Here is a 16,878-nt window from a genome sequence, read left to right as displayed (position 1 = left end):
AAGTGGACCTGTCCTTTATACGGGTACATTTCAGCGGAGCTTTGAAAGACACCATTTAGCCGGGCGAGAGTGGTGCACGCCTTTAATTCCAGCACTCGGGAGGCAGTGCCAGGCAGCTCGCTGTGAGTTTGAGGCTAACCTGGTCTACAGAGCGAGATCCAGGACAGGCACCAAAACTACAAGGAGAAACCCGGAAAAAAAATAAAATAAAAAAAAGACACAGTTTAAAGGTCTGAGAACAGTGTTAGAACTCTGCCATAGACCTGCCACTATCAGAAAGGGAAATTTAGTATCTCTATACGGTGAAAGGGTTGTACTTTGACTAATCCTAATGGTTTTGTTGTTATTATGGATACCAGGAAAATGTCAGGGTAGGACCTCTGTCATAATGGACATTTGTCTGGTCCCTCTTCCTAACACTCACCTTTTAACCCGTGTCCTTGTCCTAGCATCACCAGTAAGGGCCATGCAGACTCACTCATCAGAGAGAGGTCTCTGCCTTGTCCATCTACCTGCTAGCTTTTATGAAAGTCCAAGAACGACTGGTCTCGGAGGATCGGCTTCCTTCTTGAAACTTTTGAGTCAGCGATACCTCTTTGTGTGTTCCCATGAAGTAACCAGCTCATTTCTGTAGTCAACTTTGTGTCGTTGACTGATTCGTAGCCTGTGTGGCTGTTCTACCTCGGCAGTTCTCAACATGTGGGTAGTGACCCCTTTGGGAGTCGAATGACCCTTTCACAGGGGTCACCTAAGACCATCCGAAGATGCAGATGTTACATTATGATTTATAATGGTAGTAAAATTACAGTTATGAAGTAGCAATGAAAATAATGTTATGGTTGGGGGTCATCACAACATGAGGAACTGTATTAAAGGGTCTCAGCATAAGGAAGGTTGAGAACCATTGGTCTACTAAAAATGTAACCTCTCTAAGGCCTTGTTCATTTTTCTCAGTGCTTGGTGAAGCTACATAGGGTGAAGAACAGTCTTGAAAGCAGAATTTAATTTTCTTTCTGGATTATGAGAACAATCCATATTATCTTTATTTGAATACACAGACATCCGGGGACAGAAGAACACGATGATGAAGATACTGTAAATGGGAGCCGTTCATGACATTGGGATCACTCACAGTAGGTAATATTTTGCCTGCCAAATAGTGATTCCTTTTGTTTGGGAAAGAGCTCACTGGTTTTCCCCTGAGAGATTTCACATGCCAGAGCTTTGTGATGGCTGAAAGTATGTGACCAATTCCTGTCTGTTACAGTCCTGAGATCACATTGCAGAATACAGGAACTGACCTGGGAAATAAACAAGTTCCTCCTTCTCAGGTCCAGTGCTTTGCTGATACATGAATGTGTGATCCTAGTGGAATTAATCAGAGCCGAAGCCAGTCTTTCCTGGTATAACCAAGAGAAGGCAGTTGCTCTCACTGTCCTGAGGACTGCCTTGAGCTTCAGGGTTCCTGACAAATGCATGATTTCCGAGAAACACAACCCATGAAGGAGAGAGTAGAGCCTGATGCCCTGGTGATGTTGAATACTTTTATGTAACACTGGCACTGTTTGTTACCTTCCAGAGACTCAAACCAATGACTGCCACACTTTTAAGCCCACATCGAGGGGAGTCCCTATTTTCCAAGAGGGGTCTAATATTTACTTCTTTAAATATAAACAATGAGAAGGAAGTTTCAGAAAATAAAGAATGTGAGATACTAATAAACATGATCTCAGGATTATTCTTTACTCAAAGGAGTATGACATCATATTTAGGTAGTGTAGACTGGCTTTTAGCCTCTGCTTTTGAAGTGTGTTTCTTGTGATATAATTAATAGTAAAATGTTTAGCCAGTACTTCTAACTTCATAGGAACGCAGCTGCAGAAAATTTATCATGGGAATGTGCAACTGTATTTTTTGGCTTGCTTTAAGCTTCTTGGTCTGTCTTTCTAACAATATTGTTTTAGGACAGAAATTAAAAGTGCTGACACTGACTGGAACTCTGTCATCATTTTGTTTGTGGAGGTCTGAGTATGTGTGTGTTTGTGTGAGCATGCACATGTGTGTGGAGGCCAGAAGTTAACCTTGGTGTTGTTTCTCAGGCACCATGGATCTTGAGTTTTGAGACACGGTCTCTCACTGGTGAAGATCGATCCTAATTAGTCTTAACAATTAAAACCAGGACTCATATATCAAGAGTGAAAGTTGAGAGATCAGAGAAGCAGAGCAGCCACAGTCACTTCTTACCTCCGACTAAATGGGGGGGGGGGGATCCTGTCTCTACAAATCCTCAGACTGAATCGGCTTTAGATCCTGTCTCCATCCACCTTATATTCCTGTCTCCACCTCCCTAGTGCTGGGATTAAAGGTGTGCTTCCCATTTGCTGGGATCAAAGGCATGATCCTCCCTAGTGCTGGGATTAAAGGTGTGCTTCCCATGTGCTGGGATCAAAGACATGATCCTCCCAAGGGCTGGGATTAAAGGTGTAAACCACCACAGCTAGGCTCTGTTTCTCTTTTAGACTGGTTCAATCTCATATAGCCCAAGGTAGCTTTGAACTCCTGATCTTCCCGGTTCTTCCTCCTAAATGCTGGGATTAAAGGTGTGTGCCACCACTGCCTGGCTTCTATGGTTAACTAGTGGCTGGCTCTGCCCTCTGATCTCCAGGTAAGCTTTGTCAGAACATGAATAAAATACCACACAACACTCTGGTGCCTGAGGCTCACAAATTAGGCTAGACCCAGTTAGCCTCAGGGATCCGCAAGTCTGTGTCTCCCCATCACCAGCATTACTAGCCCATGCCCCATACCCACTCCCCATGCATGATTTTTAAGTGGGCTCTGGAGACTGAACTCAGGCCCTTCCACTTCATGGCTAGCACTTTGCCAATTAAACAATCCCCCAAAGTGTCGATCATCATTCGATGGGTGGGTCTTCCTCTGTTCCTCAGAAGAGCTACTGAGACATATTGAATAGTTGTACGGAGGGAGGTATTGAGTCCAAGTACTTAGGAGCAAGACTAGTGGGTGCACATTGCTTTACTCAACAAGAACTCTCCCAAGCTCAGTTGAAAAAAATTGGAATAGTACTAGTTACTTTGCCCCCTTTAGCCCCAGCCAGCTAAGCAATAAGTGTTTTGTTTAAAGATACATAGGAATATTAGTGAATAACTGTAATGGTTATTCTTGGTGATCAACTTGACTACATCTGGAATGACTACAATCCAGGTATGGAAGGCACACCCGTGAGAGATTATGTCTGCTTGGTTTGAAGTGGGTGGACCCACTTCTCACCTGGACCTTGAAGTAGGAAGAAGACACATGCCTTTGATCCTAATCTTGAGTCAGTAAGATAAATTTTTAATCTGGGCCACACCTTCTGCTAGAAGCCAAGAAAAGGCCATGGAAGAAGAAAGCTTTTGCTCTTTGTTTTACAAGCAAGTCCGTTCCTTCGATGGCATTGGAGTCTACTTCTTTGGAATTCCAACATATACTGAAGATCAGCTGAGACATCCAGCCTTGTTGATGAGAGAGAGTGTGTGTGTGTGTGTGTGTGTGTGTGTGTGTGTGTGTATGGAGAGAGAGAGAGAGAGATTCATTCTATAAGTTCTGTTACTCTAGAGAACCCCGACTAATAACAGTATCTAATTATGTGTAGTTGGGAAATCAGGCCAAATTGATTTCAATGTAGAACACAGCAGCTTACAATATGCAGGAGTAACTGCATGTTGTACTCTCAGTATGATGAGTGTTCCCAGTCAGTCACCTGGTCCAGCCAGTACTCAGGTGAGTGTGTGAATGTCCCTTACTCTGACCATGGTTCTTTTCATTTGTTTAGTCTTTCCTTGGATATTCGGAAGCTATGTTGCTTTGTCCTTATTAAATGAAGCTGTAGTGTTGTTGGTGACCCTGTAGAGGTGAGGATGCTCACCCAATTCTTGTATACCCAGAGGATTACATTTAAGGTGTTTGTTTTAGATTTGGCTTTGGGAAATGCTATATAATGTGCCATGGTTTGCTTTTCTTTGTGATGTTTCTGACAGTTCCTTAATATGTGGGTTTAAGATTTGTTTGGCTTAGGACAGTCACCAGCCATTATCTCTTAAAGAAAGTTTCTCTTCTTATTCTTTCTCCTCTCATATACAAGGCCTATTCACTGTAGTCAAGAGTCTTCGATGTTCTTTGTGTTTTCTACTTAAAAAACAAACAAACAAATAAACCCTTATCCACAATAATGTCCTCTCTGCAAGATATGCTAGGACAAGGATGGCACAAAGCTTGTGAGAGTAACCAACCAATATCTAATTTGACATAAGGTCCACTCCAGATGGAACCCACAACCAACACTGCTTAGGTGCCCAAGAACCTGCAGCTAGATAGCCCACAGACCCTGGGTAAAAATAACTGGTCTTTAAAAAACAAATTGTAGTGATAAAATGCCTCCTAATGGTATTCCGCTATACTCATAGATCAGTGCCTTGTTCAGCCATCATGAGAGAAGCTTCCTCCTGCCAAAGATGGGAAATACAGAGTCTCACAGACAGGCATTACACAGAGAGTGAGGGACCTTGGAGACTCAGTCCTAAATGAGATGTCTCCATCAAATCCCTCAGAGTTCCGCAAACCCTCAGAAGAGGAAGCAGAAAGAGTGCAAGAACCAGAGGTAATGGGGGACACCAAGAACACAAGGCCTTCTAAATCAACATGAGCAAAGCCCGTATGCACTCATATAGTCTGAAGCAGCATGCACAGGGCCTGCATGAGTCTGCGCCAGGCCTTCTGAGTATACACTATGGCTTCCAGTTTAGCGTTTTTATGGGATTCCAGAGTGTGTAAACTAGTAGGTTTCTAAGGCTTGTGCCTTCTCTTGGGCTCTTTTCCTTCTGTTGGTTTGTCTTGTCCAACTTTGAGATGATAGTATTTGTTTTATCTTATTATGTTTTGTTTTGTTATGTTCTTTAAAAATGAATGAATGTAAACCTAGCCACTAGGTAAAGGCTAACAACTGAACTGTCATTTATACCTGCTGGGAGACGGAAACTCAGTCTTCTCCAATAGAGTGACACTGGGTGTATCAACCACTTCAGGATTGGAGTAGCTGACCACCATATGAACTCCATGTGGTTTGTTTTTGTTTTTCCTGTGCTTCCATTTGTTTACAGTTTGGTGTTTTTGTTGTTATTGTTGTTTGTTCATTTTGTTTTTTTTTTTCTTTTGGGGGTATTTTTATTTTGTTTGTTTGAGTTGTTTGTTGTATTGGATTTTTGATTGTTTTTGGAGAAAGAACTTAAAGTCAAGTGGTTAGGGATGGGGAAAGGATTTGGAAGGACTTGGGGAAAGGGAAGATTATGATCAGAATATGTTTAAGTTTAAAATTGTTTTAAATAATAAAAAAATAAAAATAAAGAAAACAACAAGCCCCCTAAAAGAAACAAAACCCTCTCTATAACATAAATATCGGCTACTCCTCTATTTCCAGTACACTAATCCTCTTACTATAGATCCCATCTGCTATTAAACCCAATGTCGATTCTTAATTATTCATTTTTCAACTCTGTTTTTTTATACTCTTTCTATGGAAATTCTTATCTTCTAGTTTGCAACATGCTCATTAAGGTTATTTTTATTATTTTTTATGTTTTATTATTGTTTATTTTGTGTGCCTATGTGTGTGTGTGTGTGTGTGTGTGTGTGTGTGTGTATGTGTGTGTGTGTGTTGCTCGCATGTATGCCTGGGCACCACATGCACGTGTGGCATTCACAGAGGTAAAAAGAGGCTATGGGATCTCCTTGAACTGGAGTTTCCTATAGTTGTGAGCTGCCCTGTGGATGCTGGGGACTGAGCCCAGGTCATGCAGACGAACAGTCAGTGCTCTAACCTCTGAGCTAATTCTTCAGTCCCTCTTTTTTTATTTTAGTATATTTTTATTTGTGACAAGGTCTTGCTGAGTTTCCCAGACTGTGATTCCTGGGCTAATGTGATTCTTCATCTTAGCCTTCAAAGTATCTGAAGCTGCAGGATGTAGACATGCCCCCATCATGTCCCACGTGGTTCAATTCAGCACAAATAAGTCTAGCAATTGAGTTACCTTGTGAGTTTGTTCCTATGTTTCTCCTGCCAGTTCTCCCCACTTCTACGTACTATTGTTTTATTTTATGGTATCCATATTATATTTTAAATTATATATTTAATTCCTAGATGCCATTTTAAGGATATATATATGTGTGTGTGTGTGTGTGTGTGTGTGTGTGTACTTGTACAAGTACTCTGATGGCTTTTTCTCAATGGGGCCATTCACTTCTTTGTGGGACAGCCTTCAGAGTCTGCAGCTACCATTGCTGGCATTTATTCCTCCCTCTCTCAGGCCATGTCTACTCTGAGGCATTTTGTGGATGTGTTGTTTGGCCCCTTTCTACCGCATACAGTCTCACACTGTTGCATACAGTCAACATTCTGACGCCTTTGAGTAGGCAAAAGTCCCAAATGTGAAAGCAGGGCAGAACAGAGTATTTCCGTAAGTTGTCCTGATGTTCCATTTGTCCAAAATTCTAGTATTCAGTGTCTCTAGCTGCCAGATGCTCCTAAAACCTCGACACAGTTTCTCCTTCTCTGTCACCAGGCTTTGCTGCACTTCTAGCCTCTTCATTGGTACCAAATACTAACCTACAAAAGCCTGGAAGGAGAGAAACATACAACCCCGAGTTCTTCTCATGGCATTCCCCTCCCTCCAGGACTCCTATCCTCACTGCTCTGGCAGGCTGTCTACTTCTTACAATTGCTTTGCAAGAAATGTGGGTTTTCCAAAGAATTTGTTAAAAGAGTTGGTCAAATACCATCTCAGGGTCTAAAGCAGAAGTATCCAAACACCTTTATTCTGCACAATGATTGACATGTGCTACTTGGACATCAAGACCACAGATTATTTATGTTGAGTGAATGCTTTATGTTGAGTGAACACTTTTTGTTAAAATCACATTTTGATTTATAGAAATATTTCAAAGGTTTGTTGTCAAATTTATTAGCCTTTTCCTTTAAGACTTCAATTAATGCTTGGGAGAAGCTCTTCTAAACTCTCAGTCACACCTTCCTATCCCTGACTTTGGTTTCTTTACCTTTAAATTTCAATTTAAAATTTGTCTTAATTTTCATTTACAGAGTGTTTTGGAATTCTCTTTCTCCCCAATTATTTTGGTTTTTTTTGTTTTGTTTTGTTTTGTTTTTTGTTTTTTTGAGACAGGGTTTCTCTGTGTAGCTTTGCGCCTTTCCTGGAACTTGCTTTGGAGACCAGGCTGGCCTCAAACTCACAGAAATCCGCCTGCCTCTGCCTCCCGAGTGCTGGGATTAAAGGCGTGCGTCACCACGCCTGGCTTCTCCCCAATTATTTAACAATCGTTTGAAAAATACATCTTTCTTCCTTACTGGCTTGAAATTCTACTTTCTACAGATTGGAAATTGTGACATATAGTCTGTTTGTTTCTGAACGTTCAATAGTCTGACTGTGATTAAACCTGCCATGTCTGTATTCATGACTGAACTTCAGGAATTCATTTCACTAGACATCAGTTCAAGTCATTTCTCTCTTTTGCCCATTTCATCGTGGCTGGTCACATCAGGACGTCTTTGAGATGATAGAAGTAGTAACAACTTGGGCTAAGGTGGCAGTAGTAGCAGCACAGGACAAGGTCAGAGAAGTGGTCTTGAGGACTGTCACCCATGGAGCTCGAGGGACTTTGAAGCTGTCAGAAATGTCTGTTCAAACACGGCTTTAAGCATGGCGCTCCTAAAAAAATGGTGGAATCATTAACTTTACGACTGAGAATACAGGAAAACCAGATTCTGAGATACAGGGAGGATCTTTGTGGTGAAAAGCAGAAAAGGGGCAGAATGAATACATATAAACATCTGATGATATAGTGGAGTCTTCCAGCTTTGGCTAGAAGTTAAAGACATCAAGTGAAATCCAGCACTGATTACAAACCAAATAAAATTTACTGTGGCACCAACTCTAATAAATGTATGATTTTCAAGAGGCAGCTCTTTCCATATTTTAAAGCCATATGAAATATGCCACTAGGCTATAAACAGTGTTTGCAGTCAAGTGAGAGGCCCAGACTTAGGCGAGAAGGGCACAGAAGACAGATTTATCAAGCTTGAGAGATTTAGAGGACAAAATGTTTCGAGTGATTATGTAGAAGTTACTGGCAGAAAACATTTGAAGCAATTTGCCATTAACCCTAGTTTTGCACAGAATGAAGGTTGGCAGATTGCTACAAGGGCCAACCATGACTATAAGAAGTAGAAAGAGTTTGGTAGGTGCTATACCATCGTCAGGTACTGAGCCCAGAATCCAGTCTGTGAGGAGAGTAAGCAACGTCAACATATTTCAACTCTACTCACTTCAACCAATCTTCCTTTGTTTACCTGGAAAACATAGATACTCTCACTTCAAATTGCATGTGTAACTTTTAAAATACTTTTTAATTAAGTACAAAGAATAGAATGCATAAAAAAAAAAAAAAACACTGTAAGCTAACTCTGTTGACAGGTAAGCCAGCCCCAAGAATGGGAGATGGGAGATCTGGCCACACCCCTCATCTGGCAGATGGTGTCCTGAGCGGGGGTGGGGGATAGGTGGTGGGTGGGTGGAGGTGGGATGAGGATGCTTCCTCTACCCCTACCCCTTACCAGGTGGCAGGTGGGAGAGCTGGCCCTGAGTTCATGAGAACCTGTGAACTGGTGTGGGGGAGGGAGAGATTTTCTCCCCTTGCCCCTTCCCCTTGATGCCTTCCCCAGGCAGGAGAAGGGGTCTCTGGGTCATGAGAGTGGAAAAGCTGGTCCTACCCCATCACGGGCTGGAGCACTTGGGAGAGCAGGCCCTGCACCTCGCCTGGGCAGCATAGTAGAGCTGACCCTGCCCACAGAGGGTGCCAGTGAGGTGAGCTGGCCCTGAGAATATGAGCATGAGAAATCTGGCCCCCACCCCTCTCAACTGCCAAATGGTGGTGTGGGCAAAGGAGAGGAGCCCCACCTCCCCGCTTGTGGCAGGTGGGAGAGCTGACCCTGAGGTCATGAGAGTGAGAACAAGAGAGCTGGCCCTGACTCTCACCAGCTACAGCCCTCAGCAGAGTGGCCCCTGCATCTGGTCTGGGCAGCACAGTAGAGCTAGCCCTGGTGGTGTAGGCCTGGATGAGCCCACCCTGAGGGTGTGAAAGCAGGAGAACCAGGCCCACCCCTTGCTGCTTGCTGAATAGGGTGAACTAGTCAGATGATGCTGGAGAGCTCATCCTGGTGACCAACCCACCAACCACTCAGGCTCAGAACCAGGGCTATGAGTTGGTACATCCCAACATCGAACCCATCTATGGGGCTGGTCCTGAGGACCCAAAGTTGCAAGATCTCCATGACACAGGGCAACAACTGGATATCCAAGAGGAGTCCCAGTGAGCTCACAGTATCCAGGCTATAGCAGAAACCAGAGGCCTCGAACCAGGCCACTGATTCACTGCGATGAACACTTGTAAGTAAGATGTAGGAATTAAAGGGTATACTGTGCAACTCACAATGTCACACCACAGCTTCCACGATGAGATTTTTTCTTTTCCTTTACATTTTATTTTGTTTTATCTTGTGGGGGAGGTTGCCAGGGCAGAGAGTAGATGCGAAGGGCCTGGGAAGTGAATGGAATCGAGATGCATGATGTGAAATCCACCAAAAAAAAAAAAAAAAAAAAAACAAAAAAAAACAATAAAAGTTTAATTAGAAAAAAAAAAGCCACAACAACAAAGCTGCTTTAAACTAGATGTGGTGACACATGCCTGTCATCCCAGCACAGAGTCGAAGAGGATTGGCATGAGTTTGAGTCCAGCCTGGTCTCCAGAGTGAAATCTTGTTTTAAAAACCAAAAATGAAAACAAATAGAAAGATTAAATTTGATGGTTAAAAATTAGTTTTCACAAGGTTTCCTTTGGCTTTGGGCATTTTCAACTTTAAATTTTGACCGTAAGAGCAGAATGGTAGAATTTGGGGCTTGGACAGTTTATTTAGTTTTTAAATCTACATTTAATCAACATATGAGTTCTTGAAGAGGAAATGTTCGCCTGTAAGTCGAAAGAAGGGCTAAGCTCAAGAGTCATGCTTCTAATCACTGCTCTTAAATACTGGCCTTCGCAGTGCGGAGGCCAGAAAGTTCCCATTAACTTACCATATTAATTCCTGAGTCACTTTTCACATAACACCCTCCCCCACCTTCCTTTAAGGCTCAGCAAAAATTTTAATGTGGAAAGATAAAAGTGGTTTCTAGCCCTCTTCTGAGCATCAGATTTCTAAAAACAGCTGACACAGGCCTCTTTTGTAATCAAGTTTAATATAAAAGCGCCAAGAGTATGCAAATAAAACACAAAGCTCAACGCTGGATGCAGAGGGGTGATGAAGTGATGTAGTGCCATTTTTAAGGTAAGACATTGCTCCTGCCTTTCTGGCCATGTGCGGTGGTCACACCACAGGTGACTGTGTCTTCACAGTCTTACCACGGCTGGGGATGCACAAGCACTCGCAACTTGCCAACCTCATTACTTTGGGTAGTGTGGGTTCAGACAAACACACCCCACCCCCACCCTGTTCTACCTCAGAGTCAGAAGGAAATGAAGCCACAAGGAGAACAAAAAAAAGGGGGGGCTTTACCCACTCTGCCTCCTGCCTGTTCTCTCTGTCTTCCCCTGCTCTGTTCCTCCCTGCTTGGCTATAGTGCGACCTCCTCTCCGCCCCAGGTAGAAATTGTGGAGAACGGCCATTGCGGACAAGTACCTCTCCACCTAAGGCTGTTCTACCCCGACTGGGCTCCCCCTTGACGTTCTGTCTGCCTGAGGGAGGAATTATGAGCAAAGAAGGCAACTGCAGACTAATGACATCCAGAGGCTACGAGCTTTTCTAAAAATCGGATCTATACACCAGTCAAGACAGAAAAATGGCCTTATCGCTGGAAGAATTTGTCCACTCCCTAGACCTGAGGACCCTCCCCAGGGTCCTAGAAATCCAGTCAGGCATCTACTTTGAAGGTAAGCATTTTCCTAATTCTTTAACTTGCTAGAAAGCTCTTATAAAGTCCCTTGGGGATTCATGGGAGAGATTTTTTAATAAAGGATACTTGAAAGGCTATGTATACAGCCCAGTGTTGTGGCTATTTGGTTCGAACCTCATTATACCCACAAACACAAATCTGAGTTCTCTAAAGGAAGGGTGAACACACACACACACACACACACACACACACACACACTTAAGGAGCTACTGAATAGTGGAGACCCAGTGGCTGGTGAAGGAGGGAGAAGCTAAGGCTGTAAGAAGAATGGGGATGCCGAACTATGTGAATTGGGATCTTTTCATCGATAGGCATTCAACAAGTCAATACAAATGATATGCTACTTCTGCCTAGTGCTTGGAAATCATTGTAACACAGTTTAAAAAAATAAAAAAACGAGGAGGGTTATAAAATGGTATTAAAAATCAATATAAAATGGGCATTTTGTCAGATGTAGCAGGCAGTGGTGGCACATAGCTTTAATCCTAGTACGTGGAAGGGAAAGGCTGACAGATCTCTGAGTTCAAGGCCAGCCTGGTCTACAGAGTGAGTTTCAGGATGAACATGGCTACACAGAGAGACCCTGTCTCCACAAATAAACAAACAACAACAACAACAACAACACAGAGTTTGATTTCATTCACTGTAATAATGAATGTTCTGCACATGAGTAGGATAGAATAGATTGAGCTATAATCATGGATTGGTTGGGTGTATCCAAAAAACGTTGTCGATACTTGTTTCTAGATTATTTTTTAAAAGCCAAAAAAAAAAAAAAAAACCCAAAAAACCCAAACCAAACAAACAAACAAAAGAAAACAATTGAACTTGCTTTGCTTCACCCAAAATGAGTGTGACTATCGTGGACACAGTCCTTACAAATAAGTGCTGCCATGTTCTGAACAACTTCTACGATTGCCTTGTATTTATACTCCTCTTTCTGTAGTGAGCCCACTCTAAACTTAAATAGTGGCAAATTTTATTTAAGGATATAGAAATTAGTACCTAGTGACCACAAAATCCCTTTTAAAATCTGTGTCAAAAAGTTAAAGTTCACTGAAAATTATTTAAAACTGGTAGGCTGGTGAATTTTGGTGTAACTTACTGTAATACGTAAAATCCCCAATGTTTTCTAGCATTTTAAAGTTAATTTGATTACATACAATGTACTGAAAACATTTTCTAGTTAGGTATCTATATCTGCTTACAAAAACAGGAGAATTAAAGAAAAACAAGGAATTGGGTCTAGTCAAATGACTAGGAAATTAACGAATGGTTGGCTTTCGAACTCATGGGCTGTCCTCGACTTCCCATAGTTAGACTTCCAATTTTTTGACTTTTCAATGTAGTGGAAATACACAGTCATTCTGTTTTTTGTTTTGTTTTTTGTTTTGCTTTTTAAGTATACTAGTCAATAAGTTATATGGGATTTTAAATACTTGGTTTTAAAATGGGTATTTTGTAGTGTGGAGAGGTGGTGCATGTCTTTAATCACTCAGGAGGCACAGGCAGGTGGATCTCTGAGTTTGAGGCCAGGCTGGTCTGCAGAGCAAGTTCCAGTCCAGGATTACACAGAGAAATCCTGTCTCAAACAAACAAATAAACAAACAGCAGCAGCAACAACAACAACAAAGGATTTAATTTTATTCACTGTAACAATGCATGTTCTGCACATGATTAGGATAGAATAGATCATAGGTTGGTTGGGTGTATCCAATATATTGAATTTTGATGTTTTCAGTTCCCATTGGGAACAAGTGAGGGAGTAATGATTCAGTCTTACCTCCAAAAAAAATTAAAAATTAAAAATTAAAAAAGGTTGATACATGCACACCTACATACCTCCACACCCCTGAAAAGTTTGTACTAGTCGCCTTCAGATTTTACTTAAGTTTTTGTGAACTGGTTATTTGAGATTAGGCCATCTTTTATCACACTTACCTCCTATGACACCAGAACTTATATTTCTAAGCCAGCCATCAATTGCTTCTTGTCTCATGCTTTTAGGGCTTTATGGAAGAAGTTTTTCCTCTATATCTAGGAAGAATTTTTGTAACAACCTAACAGGTTCAGAATTTATATTTGGTCTTTAGTTTTTTTTATTTTGTTTTATTTTATTTTCAGGATGCTTTGCTATGAGATGTACAGGGACCCAATTTTCCTTTTTTGTACATGTTCAGTCAGATTTTCCCAGTACTATCTTGCTGCTTCCAAATCAGATAATATGCTCACATATGCATCATTTGTCTTGGAAATACCTCTTCTGTTATATTAGTTGATTTTTGTTAACTATTTGTTCCCACTCATATGATTTTTTGAATAGCTGCTGTGAAATTAGTTAATATATATTTAGGGTACATCTGACACCCTTGTTTTTCTGACACCCTTGTTTTTATTCCATGCTCCAAAGTTGGCTTAGCTGTTCACAGACTTTTAAAGTACATTTAAAAAACAACTGATTCTTTAAGAAATCTAGTGAAGACCTTTATTAGATTGTCTTGATTTTATATATTAACTTGAAGAAGTGGTAGTTCATATTTTTATAAAAGGAATTTGTTCCTATCATTGTCTTTGTTCTTTATAACTTTACCACTATGTTATCACTTAATTAAAATGAATTTCCACACAATAAGTACATCCATGTAACTGTCACCCAAGAAATAGAAAACCACTAGTATTCTAGAAGACTCATCTTGTATACTTTTCAATTGTTATCTAACCCTTCCCCAAATTAACCAATACTCCATGACTTTTGTCTACTTATAATCTTTATGTAAATGGAAAATTATAGTATGTACTCTTTTGGTTGGTGTACATGTATTGTAAAGTTAATCTATACTATTCTACACAATTTATTTATTTGCAGTGGATCATGGTTTGCTTCTCTCTCTCTCTCTCTCTCTCTCTCTCTCTCTCTCTCTCTCTCTCACTTTCTCCCCCCTCCCTTCCTTTCCTCTCTCTTTTTCTTTCTTTTGTTCTTTCTTTCCTTCTTCCTTTCTTCTTTTCTTCCTTCCTTCTTTTCTTCCTTCTTTCCTTCCTTCCTTCCTTCCTCCCTCCCTCTCTCTCTTTCTTTCTTTCTTTCTTTCTTTCTTTCTTTCTTTCTTTCTTTCTTTCTTTCTTTCTTTCTTTCCTTATGTTGTACTGAGGGTTGAAACTAAGGCCTTGAACATGCTAGGCAAGGGCTCTACCACTGAGCAATAGTCCCAACCCTCTTCTCACTTTCTGTTTTGATACAGGGTCTCACTAAGTTCCATAAGCTGGCTTTGGACTCATTCTGTAGCCCAGCCATGTCTTCAGTTTGTGACCCTCCTGCTTCAGCATACTGAAAGCCTGGGCTTATAGGTGCAAGCCATTCGTTCTAGTAGTGTATAATATAGTACTGGATGAATACACCAAAATTTACTTATTCTACTGCTGATGGGCTTTAGATTATTTCTACTTTAAAGTCACTGGTAGCATTTTATTATGAAATTCTCTTATTCATCCATGTTCGCAAGGATATTAAAAATAAGTGAAATTTCTATGTTGAATGTGTGTATATTGCGCTGGGTGGGTGGTGAAAGGAAAATTTCCTAAGCAGTTGTTCAGTCTACATTTCCATCAGCCGTCTCTGAAAGTTCCTGCAAACACACCTGATGACATTTCCTGTCATTGGTCGTCTTGATTTTAGTCTTTCTGGTAGGAACCCTTTAGGGAGTCGAGGTTGTAGTTCATGTCTGCCTTGTATCTAATGAGATCGAGAACGTTTTCTTTCCTATTCTGTGATGTTTGCATATTCTCTTTAGGACATGGTTCCTAGGTCTGGCTCATTTATATTAGGGTTTATAAATTTTTATTAATGACTTGATAATATATATATATATATATATATACACACACACACACACACACATGCTAATATGCTTTCTGTTGTGAATATTTTCTCGCCTGTGAAGCTCAGCATTTCATTTTCTTCCTTCTGAGTGCCTTTTCATGAGGGGAGGTTTTCAATTTTACTCTTAGAGTGCCCAATTTACAATTACATTTCTATTATGTGTTGCTAAGAAAATTTTTATTTTATCATGAATTATGAAAATATTATGTTAGCCTCTTGAAGTTCAATTATTTACTCTTTCCTTTGTATCAGTTCTCTACCTGAAATTGATTGTTTTATATATGGTGTGAAATGAGGGCTAAGATCTAGAGAGCTAATGAGTACAGGGACATCGAAAGACAAAAAAAAAAAAAATGAGACAGCATATTACTATTACATATTACTATGTATCCATGGTTGGCCAGGAATTCACTATATGCACCAAGCTGGCATTGAACTCAGAGGGATCACCTGCTTCTAGCTCTCAAGTGTTAACATTAGAGGGGTCCCACACCATACCTAGCTGCAAAGCTCTTTTCGCTAACCCTGTATTGTGTCCCCTAATCATAAACATTGTGTTTCAGACCAAGGTCTCTTCTAGTGGCTTCTCTGCTTCTCTAGTCACAGAACTGTTCATTACATAGTTTATTAGTCTTAATGCATGTGGATCTGCAGCATTACTGAACATTCATCTTACATGCTGTATAAGAATATGCTGCAGGGCCGTGGTTCTCAAACTTGATTGCACGCTTGAAACATCTGACATGTTTTTAAGATTATCAGTGTCTGGATGTCTTCTCACAAGTACAGATTTAATTATGTAAGAGGTAAGGTGTCACTGTCCCTAGACATCTCCCTGATGACTAGAAAGTGCAGCCAAACTTGAAACTACTGCTGTGGAATAAGCTTTCCGATGTGTTTTTATTCTTCAAGTTGGGCTCTTTGAATTTCCATATACATTTTAGAATTCACTTGTCAGCCTCTGCAGGCACCCTCTCTGAATTCTGATTAGCAGTATATCATTTAGAGAAAAATAGCATCATTGAAAATTAATGATGTCACGATCTATAAAAATTCTGATCTATGAACTGGATATGCCTCGAAAGTCAAGCCTTTCCTTTTTGGCCCGCAGTGTTTGTAAATTTTTTGTTGGTATCTTCATTGTTTCCACATTTATTCTGAGTATTTTTTTCACCCCATTATGTTCATAAGTTGTATCTTAAACAACTGCAAAGTCTCATGCCTGTAATCCCAGTACTAGAGAGACTGAGGCTAAAGGTTGGAGGCCATGTTGGGAGAAAGAGTTTCAGGCCAGCCTAAGATATGGGAACCTAGCTAAAAACAACAACAACAACAACAAAAACCAAGCCAACAAACAACAGCAAACAAACTAGGAATCCTTCAATATTTTCACTTTGGTCTGTTGTGTTTGATGAATTTTAGGAAAATATGTCTCTAATAGACACTTTTTAGATTACTCTTCATTACTTTTAGACACATCAAATTTTGTAAGATCTGATTTCTTCTTCCTCGGACTTTCGTCTTCCCATTGAAACACTGCTCTAGCATAAAATCAAGCAAGGTTAGCAGTGAGCGTGAGCACCCTGGTGGATTTACAGTCATACAAAACATCTGTAACTCACCATTAAGGTTGTTCATTTCAGGTTGCAGACTATTCTCTCCTTGTTAGCAATGGCTTTTTAAAATAAAAATCTTGAGTATATGTTTTATCAAATATTCCCCCTGTGGCTTTTATCATGATTATGTAAGTTTATTTTTCTACATTGATGTTCTTTGAATTTCAAGCAAGGCTTTGCATATGCAGCAAGATCAAGTTAATTAGGTATCACTGAATTGGGTTTTTTATATTTAAAACAATTTTGTATCTCTTTTAGAGAACATATTGACTTAAAATTTTGATTGCTTGTCCAATTGCTTGCAGGATTCATA

At 40.5% G+C, this 16,878-nt stretch overlaps 1 protein-coding gene across 1 annotated transcript in view; it reads left to right on the top strand.

The window, feature by feature from the left end:
- The first annotated feature begins 10,961 nt into the window (after nt 1–10,961).
- The window catches only part of Themis (thymocyte selection associated), a 171,090-nt gene continuing 165,173 nt past the window's right edge, over nt 10,962–16,878 (top strand). Inside the window, exon 1 of the mRNA XM_059273006.1 lies at nt 10,962–11,052. Coding sequence (XP_059128989.1) covers nt 10,962–11,052 — 91 coding nt within the window. The remainder of the gene's footprint in view (nt 11,053–16,878) is intronic.

This window comes from Peromyscus eremicus, chromosome 8b (assembly GCF_949786415.1).
Source record: "Peromyscus eremicus chromosome 8b, PerEre_H2_v1, whole genome shotgun sequence".
NCBI classification, from domain to species: domain Eukaryota; kingdom Metazoa; phylum Chordata; class Mammalia; order Rodentia; family Cricetidae; genus Peromyscus; species Peromyscus eremicus.
The sequence above is the reverse complement of the archived record's forward strand: the minus strand, read 5'-3'. Positions and strand labels throughout refer to the sequence as shown.